The sequence below is a fragment of the Malus domestica genome, chromosome 04 (assembly GCF_042453785.1).
Source record: "Malus domestica chromosome 04, GDT2T_hap1".
Lineage (NCBI taxonomy): Eukaryota > Viridiplantae > Streptophyta > Magnoliopsida > Rosales > Rosaceae > Malus > Malus domestica.
This window is the reverse complement of record NC_091664.1, coordinates 15,288,383-15,306,161: the sequence shown is the minus strand read 5'-3', so window position 1 is coordinate 15,306,161 and position 17,779 is coordinate 15,288,383. Positions and strand designations below refer to the sequence as shown.

The following is a 17,779-nucleotide window of genomic DNA, read 5'->3' as shown; positions in this document are numbered from 1 at the left end:
GATTATGATTTAGTTAGAGATATGAAGTACAGGCCTGTTTATTTACGTCACCTCCCGCACTATATGCTCATATTGGATCCAACTTAAGTGCACAGTGTTGTCATAGAGACCTTATTTATGGTTCCGACTCTGAGGTGACTAGCGATTTATCGCCCGGCTATTATGAGAGAGTAAAATTGAGCATAATTATATTACACCCAATCTTGTTGTACATACCCCTTTTTAGTGGTTCCGACTTATGTGCAGTATATTGCCGTATAGGTCATTGTAGTGACTCCGGCTAGATTGACTTTTGAGCTATGAATTCAGCTGTACAGACTACCACAGGGGTTCCGGCTAACATATCATATTTCTATGAATTTATTCTTACCTGAATTGCTTACTCTGTTATATCTTGTCATGGCATACATTTGAATATAATTATGTGAAGAATAAATTGAATTGATATGATTTCATATATATATATATATATATTATGTATATGCTTATATCTTGATTCTGGGAAAAATTATACGTGTTTTACATCGAGGAGATAGTATATTGATAAATGAAATGGTTTTGTAAAGCATTTGTTTTTGCCCACTCACGTTTTCTTTTTTTGCGCCCCTTCAGGTTTTAAGTAAGCTTGATGTTGATGGCTTGAGGACGTCGGCAGTTTAGACCTATCTAAATAATAGTAGGACATTCCTAGTATTGTACAACTAGTACTTGTCCTACTGGACTGCACCTAGACTTATTATGCTCTGATTAGGAGTGTTTACGTTTGTTACTAACTCCTATCACTTCCTGTTTACTAGTGCACTCTAGTAATTTGGTTTTTGATTATTAGTATATTTCTTTTCATTATTGCTTCCGCACTGTGCACATGGTTACGTCACTCTCATGTGACGGCCAGCATGCCTTGATCTCTGTCGGGGTGTGTCAATTAGGCTTCTCCACAGAGTCAGAAACATTAAAATTAATCATATCACCACGAAACGTCATAGTGACTGCTCATTTGGCCATATCAATCTTGGTTTGAGCTGTTTTCATGAAAGGTCGTCCAAGTAAGAGTGGCAATGATGGAGAGTGGGCTGAATACTCCATTTCAAGCACATAAAAATCTGCAGGAAAAATCAAATGGTCTACCTGCACCAAAACATCCTTCAAAATTCCTTTCGAATATGCATTAGCACGATCGGCTAATTGGATAATAACTCCAGTATTTTTAAGCTCCCCTAGATTCATAAATGCATAAACAGAATATGGCATGACATTAATGGACGCTCCTAAATCTAGCATGGCATGTTCAAACCTTGTATTACCAATTACGCAAGGGATAGTAAAACTACCTGGATCTTTGCATTTAAGAGGCAGCTTTCTTTGCAACATTGCAGAGACATTTTCACTTACATGCACCACCTCTTTCTCTTGAATTCGTTTCCTTGTTGTACAAAGCTTCTTAAAAAACTTAGCATACTTTGGGATTTGCTTTATAGCATCAAGGAGCGAGTTATTGACGTGCACCTTCCCAAACGTCTCCAGAATGTCTTTTTCATCCTCTTCGTTCTTGGCTTGCATAAATCTACGAAGGAAAGGTGCATTGGGTGGAATAGGGTTAGAATGAGTCAAATTTGGAACCACCTTACTTGAGTTGGACGGCTTAGGTTTTTTGGGGGGCTGCGGCAAGATTGTCTATTTCCTTGCCGTGGCTTTGTCCATCTTTTCCTCTTCGAACAGCAATTTGTCGTCCTCATTTTGACTTAATTTGGACGTGTTTGGCTTGGTTCCAACCCCTTACCATTTCTCAACATGATGGCCTTGGCAGTTTCAAAACCTCATTTTGGATTAACAATGGTTGAGCTAGGTAATTTGCCTTCTTCTCGAAACTGTCCAAAGAACTCCGCCATCTGCCCAATTTGCTTCTTCACTTCACTCATCTCCTTAGCTTGATTTTGTTGGCCCTACGTTAATGAAGTTAGTAATTTAAGAAGTGTATCATTATCCAAAGACGAACCTGAATTTGGTTGGGCAGATTGTGTTGGAAGTTGTGGTGGTACGAATGGCTTTTGATAGAGCCCGGGAGGTGGCTGTCTATATCCTCCTTGTTGTTGGGGTTGTTAAGGCTCTCTCCACTTGAAATTTGGATCATATCTCCAGCCCAGATTGTAGGTATTAAAGTATGGATCATTCCGTGGTTGATTTTGGCTTTGATAGCCCACGACATTGGCACTTTCCCATCCTCCATTCTCTATCAATTAAGGGCATTGATCATTGAGATGTCCTTGCATAGAGCACACACCACAAACTGCCGCACCTTGCACTTTGGATCTATCGACAACCTGTGGCACAAGAATAGTGAGATTAGCCATTTGAGATTGAAGTTCAGAAATTGCACTTACCTCATTCACTTGTTGTTGCCGTGGGGGGTCTCTTTGTCCAACTCCTTCATATTGCTGTGCATTCAAGGCTCGGTTGGCAATTAAGATCTTTGTAGCGACTAGAGTCTTGTCAACCAAAGCACCTCCCGCTGAAGCATCAAGCATTTGTCTCTCAATTGGAAAGAGTCATTCGTAGAAATATTGAATCAAGACCTCTTCCTTCATTTGATGTTGCGGGCAGGATGCAACTAATGTCTTGAACTTCTCATAATAGGCTGGAAACGATTCTCCTTGGTTTTGTTGAATGCCACTAAGAGAGAATGGAAAGGCTTTCATCTTCAAAATATTCCTATCCATGTTGATGGGTGTCATACTTGAGCATACTACTTCAAATTCCTTCAAATGATTGTTTGGATCTGCCATGGACCGCCCATGGTATTTGGGAATATGATGCAACAAGCTTGACTTCAACTCGAATTCATCGGTCTTTCCTTAGGTAGCCACGGGGTATCGAATGCATAGAGGCATGACATTGTCTAATCCCGAGGCTGAAAGTTCTTTTTGATTGTTCGATTGTCAACAACCATGTTTTGTTCCTCTTCGAATTCCTCTTCAATTTCCACTTCAAATTCGGAACTATTGGGTCTTAGCTTCTTCCTTTTCCTTCTCAACGTTTGTTCAAAATCGTCGTCAAACCCCAACATATTTGCACTCATAGGTTGAGAACTTCGAGTCATAAACTAATACCTAAAACCAAGAAAACTAGACAAAACAAAATAAAAGCACAACTAAAAGGTGCAGACATAAACAAAGAGGGATTAGCAATTTTGCCAATCCCCGGCAACGGCGCCAAAATTTGATTTGAAAATTATCCAACACTCAAATTAAAACCCTATGATTGTAGTATATGTAAGTAGGGATCATTTAAGCTGGGGATTAGACAGGATCCTAATCTACTAAATTTAAACTTTAAAACACTAAACTAGACTCAAAAACAGAAAACTAGACTCTTATGACTCAAAACTGAACAAACTGACTCAAAACAGCAAAACTAAGTTAAAAGGACTCAAAACAGACTCTAGGGAGTGATTTAGATGAATTTAAGACTATGAAGACTCAAAACACTAAATTGGACAGATTTAAACACTTTTCTAACTAATCTAACACACCTAATAAATGGGGGGGGATTGATTTGAACGGAATTAATTAAATTGAACAGATTGCAAAACTAAATCAAACTAGGTATGAAATCAGGTGAATTGAATGGTGAAATAGGCTAGTTAGAGGGTCCTTCTCCACGCATGAACATATGCAACATAAATCAATTTCCAGTATTGTTTCTTTAAACTATGAATGACAATGCCCTAAATTTATCATGAATGCATAAATTAACTCTCAGATTTCCCTACATTCATTGGATTGAATGGACAACGCATCGCAACCAAATTATTCTTCTTAAGTTCCCTATATGAATAGCATGATAGAGATACATTCAAAGATCATTAAGTTCCATGGAAATCATAAGCATTGACAAGGCTATCGTAACTATGAACTGCATGATACTCCAGCCAAGAATCTACTTAACACGATTGTGACTAACAATCTCCACTACTTTTAATTATAAGTTCCTAACGATTAGGTGAAAGTCCCTTATAATTTAGCATCAAATTCATGTATGCAAACTAAGTGTGCACCCTTAATCAACAAACAAGAATAAGTTCTCAATCAAATAGATAATTAAATCACATTCATGTTTTACGAAACAATAACTAAAGGTAATCAATTCATATTAAACATATGTCCATGTCTTCGAATTCACCTCTAACTAATAAGAAAATTAGTTACACATGTTCATAACAATTGAAAAGCAATCTGAAATAAACATTGAAACTAAAATGAGGGAAGAAAGAACTCTTAAAACTCCCAAAGATGCAGGTGGCTTGCGCACAAGGTCTTTGCTTCAATGGAAGGCACGACAAGGGCTTTTTCTTCTCCAGAGTTGCAGCAAAAGGTTATGGAATGGTGTGGATTGCGGCTAAGAGGGTTTTAGAATTATATTGGGGGGGGTTTGGTCGAATTTGTGGCTGAAATTATATATTTATAGGCTAGGGTTTGGCCGAATTTCTGGAGGAAAAGGCTTAGGGTTTTCGCACAATGCTTGGTCCACTGTAGTGAAGGTCGCTGGTCACGATCGCGTTAAGTTAAATTCCTAGCATGAGTATCATGATGTCATAGTTACGAATGCTTTGTCAATGCTTATGATTTTCATAGAGTTTAATGATCTTTGATTGTATCTCTATTATGATGTGCATGTAGGGGACTATTGAAGAATAATTTAGGTTGATGATGCGTATCCCATCCAATTGAATGATTTAAGGAAAATATGAGGGTTAATTAGTGATGGCACGGTTAATCTGGGGCATTGTCATTCATGGTTTATTGAAAAAGCAATTGGAGATTGATTTGTATGCAAATGTGCCATGTGTAGAGAATGACCCTCTAGCTAACCCATCATCCATTTAATTCACCAAATTCGTCCAACATTGTTTAAGTCTTTAATTCACTTGTTTTCACTTTAATTTCGTCCAAAACCCAATCCCCTTTACTTTAAAGTGTTAAACTAGTTAGAATCTGTCCAACTTTGAGTCTTTTATTGTTTTGAGTCAAATTAAAGTTAGAATTCGTCCAAATAACTCCCTAGAGTTTGTTTTAAGTCTATTTGCTTACTTTGTGCTGTTTTGAGTCATTCTAGTTAGTTTTTAGTCTTTTCAGTTTGTTTTGAGTCTAGTTAACTGTTTTTAGCCTAGTTTTTTGTTTTTGAGTCAATTCAAAGTAGATTAGCAATCCCTCCTAATCCCCGGCCTAGAACGATCCTTACTTGCATATATACTACAATTGTTAATAAAACGATTTAATTTGTGTGTTAAGTTAATTTTCGCATCAGAAGGTAATAACTTGTTAGTAGAAATGGGAATTGGAATTGGGATTGGAGGCTTACCAAGATGTTGTCGCAATGACTCAAGGGCAACAACCATTCTATTTCTGCACTAGGGGGCACGGCAAGGATCTCCCTAGCCATGCCGTGAGGGTGCTTGACATCTGCCCCTTCATTTTGGAGTCTAATTCCTTGTGCAATTGTTGTTTCAAGGGCATCCTCATTCAAGGAATCAAGGTAATCCTGTGCCAAAGCATCAAATACATCAATAGAGAAACAAGAATGATCATTTTTAGGATATTTTATAGATTCAGAAAGATTGAAATCAATAACATCCCCATCAAATTCCATTGTTAACGTCCCCTTGAACATATATATCTTGGTGTGGGCTATTTTCATGAAGGGTCTTCAAAGTAGGATCGGTAAGGGTATGGAATGGGCCGAATCTTCCATCTCAAGCACATAGAAGTCCGCTGGAAATACTAAGTCGCTAACCTGCACCAAAACATCCTCCAAAACTCCTTTTGGATATGCATTAGATCGATCGGCTAATTAAATGATAACACCATCATTTTTAAGCTCTCCTAAATTCATTGATGCATAAATAGAGTATGGCATGACGTTAATGGATACACCTAGATCTAACATAGCATTCTCAAACTTGGTGTTTCCAATAACACAAGGAATTGTAAAACTACCTAGATCTTTGCATTTTGGTGGTAGTTTTCTTTGCAAAATGGCTGAAACATTCTCACTTACCTTTACAACTTCTTTGTTTGAAATCCTCTTCCTTGTGCAAAGTTCTTTTAAAAATTTAGCATACCTTGGAACTTGTTTGATTGCATCAAGGAGTGGAATATTCAATTGCACATTCCTAAACGTCTCAAGAATGTCCTTCTTATTCTCTTCCTTATTTGATTGCATGAATTTGCGAGGGAAATGTGCATTGGGTGGAATAGGGTTAGAATGGGTCAAAATTAAATCACCCTTACCTGAATTGGACGGCTTAGGTGCATTAGGTGGCTGTGGCAAGGATGATTCTTTCCTTGCCGTAGCTTTGTCCAATTCCTCCTCTTCGAGCAGTAGCTTGTTGTCTTCTTTTTTACTTGATTTGGATGTGTTTGGCTTGATTCCAACCTTTTTTCCACTTCGCAATGTGATGGCCTTAGAGGTTTCAAACCCTCCCTTCGGATTCACAATGGTTGAACTAGGGAGTTTTCCTTCTTCTCGAAACTACCCCATAAACTCTAAAATCTGCCCTATTTGCTTCTATACTTCACTCATCTCCTTGGCTTGATTTTATTGGCCTTGCGTTAATGAAGTTAGTAATTGAAGAAGTGTATCATTATCTAATGACGAACCTGAGTTTGTTTGGGCAGATTGTGTTGGAAGTTGTGGTGGTACGATTGGCCTTTGATAGAGCCCGGGAGATGGCTATTTATATCCTCCTTGTTGTTAGGGTTGTTGAGGCTCCCTCCACTTGAAATTTGGATGATCTCGCTAGTCTATATTGTAGGTATTAGAGTATAGATCATTTTGTGGCTAGTTTTGGCCTTGATAGCCCACGGCATGGGCAGTTTCCCATCCTCCATTCTCAATCAATTGAGGGCATTGGTCATTGAGATGTCCTTGCATGGAACACAAGCCGCATATTGTATTTTCTTGCACTTTGGGTTTATCAACAACCTGTGACACAAGAAGAGTGAGATTAACTTATTGAGATTTAATTTCAGATATTGCACTTACCTCATTGACATGTTGCTGCCGTGGGGGCTCTTTTCCTCCAACTCCTTCATATTGTTGTGTATTCAAGGCTCCATTTGCAATTAAGATCTTTGCAGTAACTGGAGTCTTGTCAACCAAGGCACCTCCCGTTGAAGCATCAAGCATTTGTCTCTTAAGTGGCAGGAGTCCTTCGTAGAAAAATTGAATCAATAGCTCTTCCTTCATTTGATATTGCGGGCATGATGCAACTAACGTCTTGAAACGTTCATAATATGCTGGAAACGATTCTCCTTGGTTTTGTTGAATGCCACTGATTTTCTTCCTTAAAAGAATGACCCTTGAAGTTGGGAAGAATTTCTCCAAGAATGCTCTTTTCATGCTTTCCCAAAAAATGACAGTTCCAGGTGCTAATTCGTAGAGCCAATCTTTAGCCTTGTCTATAAGAGAGAATGGAAAGGCTTTCATCTTCAATATGCTCCCATCAACATTGATTGGTGTCATGCTCAATCAAACAACTTTGAATTCCTTCAAGTTCTTGTTTGGATCTTCTATGGACAGCCCATGGTATTTGGGAATATGATGCAGCAAGCTTGACTTCAATTCAAACTCATCGATCTTGCCTTCAGTTGCCCTAGGATATTGAATGCATAAGGTGCGGCATTGTCCAATCCCGAGGCTGAAAGTTCCTTGATTGTTCAATTGTTCGCAGCCAAAGCTTGTTCTTCTTCCTCCTCTTCTTTAAATTCGGATTCAGAACTAGGTGGACTAGGTTCTGGATGCCTCCTCTTTCTTCTCAAAGTTCTTTCAAAATCGTCATCAAACTCCAAGATATTTGCACTAATATGTTGTGAACTTCGAGTCATAAACAGTACCTAAAACAAAGTAACCAAAACAATACAAAATTAGAAAACAAAACAAAAACAAAAACACACGGCACTACTAGGGGAAGATTAGCAATTTTGCTAATCCCCGGCAACGGCACCAAAATTTGATGTGATATAATCCAACACTCAAATTAAAACCCTATGATTGTAGTATATGTAAGTAGGGATCATTTTAGGCCGAAGATTAGAAGGGATGCTAATCTACTCAATTTAAACTTTAAAACACTTAACTAGACTCAAAAACAGCAAACTACACTCTTATGACTCAAAACTGACCAAATTGACTCAAAAACACAAAACTAAGTTAAAAGGACTCAAAACAGACTCTAGGGAGTGATTTGGACGAATTTAAGATTATGAAGACTCTAAACACTAAATTAGATAGATTTGAACTCAATTAACTAAACTAAGACACCAAATAAGAACTAAGGGGGTTTTTGGACGAATTTGACAAAACTAAGTAAATTGCAGCAAACAAAGTAAGTTAAAACGAAACTAAGATGAATTCAATGGTGAAAAAGCTAGTTAGAGGGTCCTTCTCCACACATGAACATATGCAACATAAATCGATTTCTAGTATTGTTTCTTTAAACCATGAATGACAATGCCCCAAATTAATCGTGAATACACAAATTAACTCTCATATTTCCCTAAATTCATTGAGTTGAATGGACAATGGATCGCAATCAAATTATTCTTCTCAAGTTCCCTATATGAACATCATGGTAAAGCTACATTCAAAGATCATTAAGATCCATGGAAATCATAAGCATTAACAAGGCTATCATAACTATGAACTGCATAATACTCCAGCCAAGAATCTACTTAACATGATTGTGACTAGCAATCTTCACTACTTTTAATTATAAGTTCCTAATGATTAGGTGAAAGTCCCTTATAATTTAGCATCAGATTCATGTATGCAAACTAAGTATGTATCCTTAATCAACACACAAGAATAAGTTCTCAATAACGCAGATAAGTAAATCACATTCATGTTTTACGAAACAATAACTGAAGGGAATCAATTTATATTAAACTGTCCATGGCTTTGAATTCACCTCTAACTAAGAAAAACTTAGTTACACATCTTAATGGCAATTGAAAAGCAAACTGAAATAAACATTGAAACTAAAACGAGGGAAGAAAGAACTCTGAAAATCTTCAATTGTTGCAGGTGGCTTGCGACACAATCCCTTCAAGGCTGGTACGACAAGGGCTCCTTCTTCTCCAAAGTTGCAACAAAAAGTTGTAGAATGGTGTGGATTGTGGCTGATAGGGTTTTAGAATGATCTAGGGGGTGGTGGATGAATTTTGGCTGAAAATATGTATATATAGGCATGGCAAACCCTAGGGGGAATCAGATTAGGGTTAGAAATCAGCATAAATAAAGGACTAGGGCCTAAAGATGCGACACAAGGGTTTAAATCCACCAGGAAAAAAGGTTTGGCCTAATTAATTTCTGAAAAGGATTTGCATAACCCAAATCCACAAGGAAAAGGATTAAAGGTTCCAGCAGATTCTAAGACTTCTAGAACAAGGAAAAACGCCAGATTTATAGGGTCTTCTAGAAAGGTTGACATGGCACCAATTTAAGGGTTCTAGAAGAGCAAGGGTGCGGCATATATGTAGGGAAAGGATAAGCCTTCTAGAAATAAGATATTTAGGTCCTCTTGCAACTGGATTTAAGGCACAAACTGATTTGGATAAGATAAGATAGGATAAAGCTAGATTAGGCAGGGATAAGATAGGATAAGGTTTGTTTGGAAAAGATAAGGTTGGATAAGGTTTTTGATAACGTTCCTTCTTTTGAGCTGATTCCTTATCTTCTTTGTCTTGGATTTATTTTCTTCATCTTTTCAGCACATTCCTTGCCTCTTGAACTTCAAATTCGTCCATCCATCTTACTCCCCTCATAAGCTATCAATTTGGTGCCCAAAAGTTCTCTAAAATGCTTCAAAATGCACTTTCTTGCCAACTTTGCCAATTAGGCCTACAAACACAAGAAAATAGCTTAAAACACTATAATAGGTAAGAACTAACAACATAAATGCAAGAAAACAAGCTAACTAAGTCGCATAAATATGCTCCTATCAAAAAGTTTGTTTATGCATATGCATTTCATGTTTAACTTATTGATGCATTTTGACTAGCGACCTTGTCTCGTCAGAATTTTTTGCTGTTGTCCAGCAGCTGGGCAGGCAATTTAAGATAGCCCACATTGGTTAACTGACACCTTTTACATGGGATTGAGCTTTACATCATTGATCTACTCATATTGCTTTTACATTTGACAAGTGTTTCTTTGTTCTTTGTTTACAGCAATCTAAGGTTTTCTTTTAATAGGGTCAGGGGATTTCATTTCCTCTTTGGAGAGAAAGTTTGTAAGTTTTAGAGAGTTTGTTTTTTCCTCTCCATCTCAGATCTCCCTACGAGCATCAAGCATTTTTCTTGGTAATATTCTTATTTGAATATTTATAATTCTATCTCTGAACATGCTTTTTAAATCTTCTTATATTCTTAATTGTCTTGGCTAGGAAATTTTACATTTTCAAAGAGTGTTTTTAAAGCTTTGGGTTGCCTCTTGTGTTCTTTATTAGAAATCTTAGCCACAAAACCATGTTCATGCATTAATTGCATAATAGGGTTGCATTGTTCTTCATGGTTTTGCATTAAATTTGTGATCAAGTTTTTCAAGTTTCAAATCTGCTTGTTGGCCAGTTTTTAGATTCTCGTCAATTTCTTCCTTCAACTGTTTGATTGAAGAAACTAACTAGTCATTGAATCCAGATTACACACTATCATCATTATCATATCATGTGCATTTGTTATTGTTGGTGTTGGTTTCGGTGCCCCAAGTTGAATAGTTCATTAGGAGCTGCCATCTTGTGAATACTGTAGATGAATCCATTATGGCGCCACAAGGTAAAAAGTTCAGGAGGAGCTACCATCTCGTGAAGACTGAAGGAATCCTTATCTCGTGCAAAACATGGTTGCGCAAAAGTATAAACTGCTCCGTAGATTAGGATGTAGGGATTGAACTTGTGTAGATACTTTGTATGAACCTTATTTGCATTAATGGATTGGACTCAGTGGAGAGTCCTCGGTTTTTTTAACCCAAAGGTGGGTTTTTCTGGCCAAAACTTTCTTGTATTCTTTGTTTCTTAAATTTGTGCACATATCTTATTTATTAGCATATAATTCATGCATTTTATGAGTTGTTATTTGATATGTGTTTGGGACTAAGTTTATAATGCATATTATGAGTAATAAACTGAATTGTTGTTGACTAGGATAACGTGTAGTAAACTAAGTTTGATTGATCGATTCGTGTTTGGTTAACTAACGAATCTATACTTAGTTGATTGGTAAGTTTGACTAGTCAATCCAGTATACTTTAATTCATAATTGCATTGTCATTGTTCGTTTGCTTATTGAATTGATATGTGAATGTTTTCAAAATTGGGATTTGTTGTTGTGAGACAAATTTGGGCAGACTCTGACTAGTTAGATGTACTAGTAAATGAAGTTTTTGTTCTTACAACTATACTTTCTGTCACTAACAAACTTGTAACCAGTTGATTAGCTCTTTTGACTAGTCTACTGTGCAAAGTTAAAATTTTAATTGTAGGATATTCCACCTGGTACCAATTTCAACGTGAACCTTCTTCATGTCTGGCACAATCTTTGGAGTTGAGCCAAATTCTTAATCTACACAAGAAAAAAATGACTTTCAATAACTTGAAGTCAAGAGTAGTTCAACAAAAATTCCAAGCAGTAAGAGAATACAGCAATTCACTTACCATAGTAAATGCGGTTAAGACGCATAACTCATGCGAAGGGTCAAACTTCCATTCCCTACCAATCTCCAAAGTGTCCTAATCCCACTCATAATCACCTTTGCTCGAGGAGTTGAAAAGCTTATGGCGAGACCTCAGCTACCCCATGCCATCCTTGTTTCCAATCTTAAAGAAGTACCAAAACATGTTGATGGTCAAGCCTAGATAAAAAAACTGGCTCAAGTTCAAAAACTCCACCATCACACGATTGTATTAAGGAGCACTGAGCAAAAGTGCATCTTAAAAAATAGATCGCCTCTTGAAAGAAACGTGACATAGAAAAGGTGAATCCCAACACAAACTAGTAAGAATGAACTTGATGGCTCTTTTTCCTCCTTAGTAGGCTCACACACGGCTCATGACTGTTTCCTTCTTTCACTCATTTTACACATACTCCAGAGGAAACATCATGTTTGTACGCCTCAAGGAAGTCCCAGAATAACTTCTTGGAACCTATCTTTACATGGGTAGCCTTGAAGTAGTCGACTTTACCAGAAAATCCGCCCTGATGATGCTTAAGTGGAGAATATTCATTCCAATTACACTTACATGGAGACATGTTGCGAAAGTCTTATGCAAAAATACAGGAAAAATGCTCAAGAAATAATAAAATAAAATAAGAGGTAGCACACCAGGCCGTTGCCCATCGTACCACCTTATGATCCAAAGCAGTAGCACACTAAGGCCCAGAAACGGAAGAAGTCAGTGCCCCGTGCATAAGCCCACGCCTTTCTCCTATCTCTCTTTCTCTTTCTCTATCCCAATCAGCCTAGAGGCCTAAGCTTCTCTATCTCATGTGGGCCCGACCCAACTGATCCATCCATTCGTACGACTAGGTCAGCCAACGCACCAGGCAAACTCAACACACCGAGGCCTAGTACCACGCCAACAAGTAAGCCACGCCAGCCGCGCACCAAACCCTAACACAAGAGTTCATACCTATGGTGCAGCGATGACGATGAAGACAATGACAATCAGCTCTTTACAAGGTAAGTAAAGAACATGAGTAGGGGAAAAGGTACAATTTCCTTTGGTTTTCACATTTTCTTGTTGGGAGAATAATTGTTCTCTAGGCTTATTTAACCCCATACTTAAGGTAGACTTAAATAAGTTCCAAAAATTGTTGGTTTTCTATTAGCAGAAGACTTTAACTTCAAGTCAAAGCTCAGAATCTAAGGCTTATCAGGAAACAACTGGGATTTCCACATCTCCTATCATTTTCTGCGTGCAACACAACAAGTGTGGATCATTTGTGGAGCTAACAATAAACCGAAAAATCTTGGAGCTTACACAGGGACTTTTACCAACGAAAGACAAGAATTCCTTTATTAAATTAGCCAACCCTGCATTTAACCCACGGGCAGTTCAACATCCCTAAAAGCCTAAGCAAATGACTATAACCTCATCAAACTCGCATGCTCATGACAAGGAGAAAAATCAAAGGTGTTAAAGATAAGATTAATTACTAAATCTTATCTTTATACTCTCCTAATTAAAGATCAACTCCATCAAATAAGAAATCACAACCATATCCAATTTTGTATATTACAAGATAATCCCAAGATATCATTTATTAAATATCTTCTAGATAATTCTTTCCTCCATCTTACAAATGACACAACTTGGCCAGTGGGATGCCAATACATGTCCGAACAAACTCTACAGATGTGGCTAACCCTAATTGTATAAGTTAGGGTTGGGCACGGGTTAGGCTGGACCTAATTTTGAAGGGAACGAATGTTGGAAATATGCCCTGAAAGTCAATCTTTGGAAGAAACCTTTCAGGACAATGAATGGATGTATAGATGATTCTTGTACATCAAATGGCAAGGATACTAATTAGGACTATCTCAACACACGATATATGTCCTAAATAGTGAATACATGGACAATGGATTGATGGAAGAAGTAATCTAATGATGTTAGACTACAGAGACCTTCTTCACATAACCATCATGTCCAAAACATTCCTGGTCATAGGATTGTCGAAGGGATACTGACAATGCATGGACCGGTACATACTATGTCCGCTTCAATTGGAAGGATGGAAAGTCTCGTCCCATTCGTGTAGTGACACTAAGACAGACAGGTATGTAGGTGCTCATTAAGGGAATGAGTTGACTGAACACAATTGAACGAGAGTACTTGCATGGAGCTCTACTCACATGTCAAGCAAGTAACTCTAATGGTGGGAATAATGTAAGTAGTCCTTTGACCTGAGGCATCATAGTTGTCTTGTGGTTAGGTACTTGATCTTTGATTATGTCAAAGTCACTCCATCCGCGGGTGTCCACGGCATAGTTGGGGTTAAGCCACTTAGTCATGGAGGCAAGTGAATGCATAACAAGGAATCTCTAATCCTCGTTAAGAGAGGATGAATACTCTGAGATATGATTCGGGAATCTTCGGCCGAAGTATCGAGCGTAATAAAGGAAAGCGTTCCTATACGACTCAAATGAATCATATAAGAAGGAATAATCACATTAGGGGTTTGACATAATATATCCATACCCTAGTAATGTGATTGAGAGTATTGTTTTAGAGAAGGATCGAATTACATTGTAATTCCAACTGAATAGGTTCTCCGAACAAATTCTACATTAACTTGGGTAGCCATGATATATGGTTAGATGTCACTCATGACTTGTGAGTTCTTCTAGATGATTAAATGTAGTCGTCAAAGAAGAAGGTGAATTAAAAGTAAGTTTTAATTCACTAAGTGATTGGATTAAAAATAATCAATTGGATTGGTGCCAATCACCTCACTGCCTTGCTAATTAGAACCTAAAATGATTGTTCACCAATACACTCTTGTAGTGAGTAACTAATGGATGATGGAAATAATTAATTGGATTAATTAAATGTTGTGATTAATTAGAATGTCTAAAGAAATCATAAAAGCGATAAAAGATCATTTTGGGCTTAAAGAAAAGTTCGGGTCTAATTGGGCCCATTGGGCTTTTATTCAAGCATAGGATGACTTGAAATAATAAAAGCCCAAAGCCCAAACAACACTAAAGGGGCCGGCCAAAGGAGGGAGAGAGAGAGTCAAATGTTGACTTGTTTCTTTTTGGTTATAAAAGGAACTTTATAGCACAAAGTTTCATGAGGGTTTTTGAAGTGTTAAAACAACAAAAGAGAAAAAGAAAATATCTCTCTCAACACTCAAAAGGCCGGCCACCAAAGGGGGGTTTAGCTAATCATCTTCTCACCCTTTTGGTTATTCCTTCATCCTTCTCACTACTCTAGTGGGTGAGGATCTTTAGAGGTCTTCAACTTTGGAGACTTAAGGAGAACCAAGGAGCACTCATTCTAACAAAGTGGAGGAGGCAAGGAGGGAGACTAGGCTCAAGGAGTTCCAACAACAAAGGGCTTGGAGGTGGTCCATCCTTGGTCTAAAGTCTAGATCAAGAGGTATAAAACTACTCCTACACTTTGTTCTTCAATAAATTGTTTTTGATGCATCATACATAAACCTATGCATCTTGAAGGGGATTTGCATGACTATAGCTTTGATATTATGTGACAACATGCTTCTGTTGCTTTCGTATATAAATTTTGAATTGTATATGCATGCTAGTCACTAGAAATCCCACATGAATCTCATTATTTTCCCTTCAACGAACTGGACCTGGGTTTAAAAGAAACGAGTCGGGCTGGGATAGGTACAACAAATTTTAATACAAGAACCGGACCTAATGGGCCGAGTCGACAGGTCATCTTTTTTTTTTTTTGGAAAAAAAAACTGAATTTTTACAACAGCACAGCTGCACAGATTCATAGAATGCAGACTTTACAATTTGCATAACACATCCAAACATTCCAAAGTCCAACATCCAAGTCTATATATTAACATTACATCCAAAATAACAACATTACATCATCCAACATTGTTCAATACATCAAATCGGAGACATTTAAAATAACATCTGAGACATCTAAAGATCAAAGAAACATACAAAATAGCATCCTTTAGTCCAAGACATCCAAATTCCAAAGTCCAAAATCAAATAATCCAAAATAACATAAACATGACTTCCGCAATAAATTTCAAATTAACATCCGAAATCACATCCAATGTCCAAGTTCCAACAACATTCCTCATTTAATCTGTAAGGAAAAATAGAATATAAACATGACATTATTAATGTCCAATCACATTATCCTCATTGAATTATTGAAATTTAAAAGCTTATTCATTTGAGTTTAAAATATTACCACAATTTCTTTTCCTTTACTCTTTCGAGTTATTTGAGGGACTTCAATTTTCAGGAACACTTAGGGAGAAGGTTGAACTTATAGATACAGTATTTGCTTTTCTTCTTTTATATTGTACAACAAAGAACAAAATAAGCACATTAATTGTAAATGAATAGAAGATAACAATTAATATAAACCAAACTATACAAAAAAATAATAATAATTACCTTCTTCACTCTTTATAAAATTCAAGTTCAGCCGGACTTGCTTCATACTCAATGTTGCTAACTTGTTCACTTCTTAACTAGTTTTGGAGGCATATCAATGACTCCACTGTTTGATGAAGAAGAGATGATCTAAAGGGATCAATTACTCTCTTTCCTACACTAAATGCACTCTCACTAGCAACTATTGACACTTGAATTGGCAACACATCTTTCGCTAACAAAGCAAGTATGGGATATGTGGTCCTCCCCTTCAACTTACACCATTTCAAAAAGTCAAATGGTTGACCATGTGGTACTTTCTCTAGCATGTCAAGGAGATACCTATCCACCTCAAGTTATCTTCGGTGTCTTCTAGTTCTTTCTCCCAATCATTTAGTTCCTTCTCCCAATCATTCATCATTTGACTAAATATCATTGGATTTTTTGTTGGTACACTAAAAGGTGATTGTTTTACCCTTGAAAAAGTAGTGTCAACAACTAAATCTTCTTTACTCTTTTGCTGTGTTTGTGAACCAAAAGCCTGTTGAGCATATTCATTACACATCGCCTTCAACAATGTCTTCACTTCATTTTTTTTTTTTTGATGTGAGAAATAAGTTAACACACAAAATTAAACCCTCTTTTTATCAATTGTAGCAAAGTATGTAAGTAGGGATCGTTCTAGACCGGGGATTAGGAGGGATTGCTAAACACTTGAAAACTGACTTAGAAATGTAAAAACAAAGTTTAAAGCACTAGATTAGACTCAAAGAATGCAAAACTCACGTTTAAAATACTAAAACAAACCAAAAACTCAAAACAACAATCAAAAGATTCAAAACTGCCTTAAAAACACTTTCTTGGCAGTTTTGAACACAAAGCATCAAATTGGACGAATTTGGGTTTTAACTTGTACCAAAACACTTAAAAACATAAACCAACGCACTTTCCAACTAATCTAGGATTTCAAAATAATTGGGGATTTGATTTGGACGAAAATAAACTTAAATGGCAGATTGTAAGAGAAACAGATTGTAATACAAAGTTATGAAGAATCAATGGATGATGGAATGGCTAAGGGGTTCTTCTTCACACATGAAATATATGCAACCTAAATCGATTTCTAGTTATCAATTTAACAAGTTATGAACCTCGACACTCTAAGTTAATTAGATCCGCTTAAATTAACCTTCAGATTTCCCTAGAATCATTGAATTGGATGAATATGCATCGCAAACAAATTATTCCTAACAAGTTCTTTATATGAACAGCATGATAAAGATACAGGTTAGAATCATTACGTTCTTTGGAAATCATAAGCATCGACAAGGCATTCGTAACTATGAAAAGCATGATACTCTTGCCAAGAATCTACTTAATACGATCGTGACTAGCGACCTTTACTACTTACGAATATAAATTCATAACGATTAGGTGAAACAAACTTATATCCTAGCATCAAATTCAAGTATGCAAATTAAGCGTGCACTCTCAACCAACATACAAGAATAAGTTCTAAATCAAACGGTTAAGCAAATTGTATTCAGGACTCATGCAACGATAACCGAGAGTAATCAATTTATTTCACATATATAATCATGGTTTTGAATCCACCCTTAGCCAAAACGAA

General features: G+C 36.9%; 1 protein-coding gene across 1 annotated transcript; it reads right to left on the bottom strand.

Moving 5' to 3' along the window:
* Positions 1–993: 993 nt before the first annotated feature.
* LOC139195011 (uncharacterized) lies at positions 994–7,521 on the bottom strand. The gene is made up of 8 exons (XM_070820186.1): positions 7,042–7,521; positions 6,288–6,528; positions 5,791–5,843; positions 5,359–5,538; positions 2,382–2,531; positions 1,997–2,230; positions 1,856–1,943; positions 994–1,217 (listed from the first exon to the last, which is right to left on the bottom strand). Exons 1-8 carry the CDS (start codon positions 7,519–7,521, stop codon positions 994–996), a joined length of 1,650 nt encoding a protein of 549 aa, XP_070676287.1.
* Positions 7,522–17,779: the final 10,258 nt, after the last annotated feature.

Coding starts and splice junctions, on each gene's coding strand:
- LOC139195011 (XM_070820186.1), bottom strand. CDS start 7,521: ATGACACCAATCAATGTTGATGGGAGCATATTGAAGATGAAAGCCTTT. Junction 6,529..7,041: donor GGCAGCAACATGTCAATGAG/GTAAGTGCAATA, acceptor TTTATGGGGTAG/TTTCGAGAAGAAGGAAAACT. Junction 5,844..6,287: donor ACCTAAGCCGTCCAATTCAG/GTAAGGGTGATT, acceptor TCATTTAATTAG/CCGATCGATCTAATGCATAT.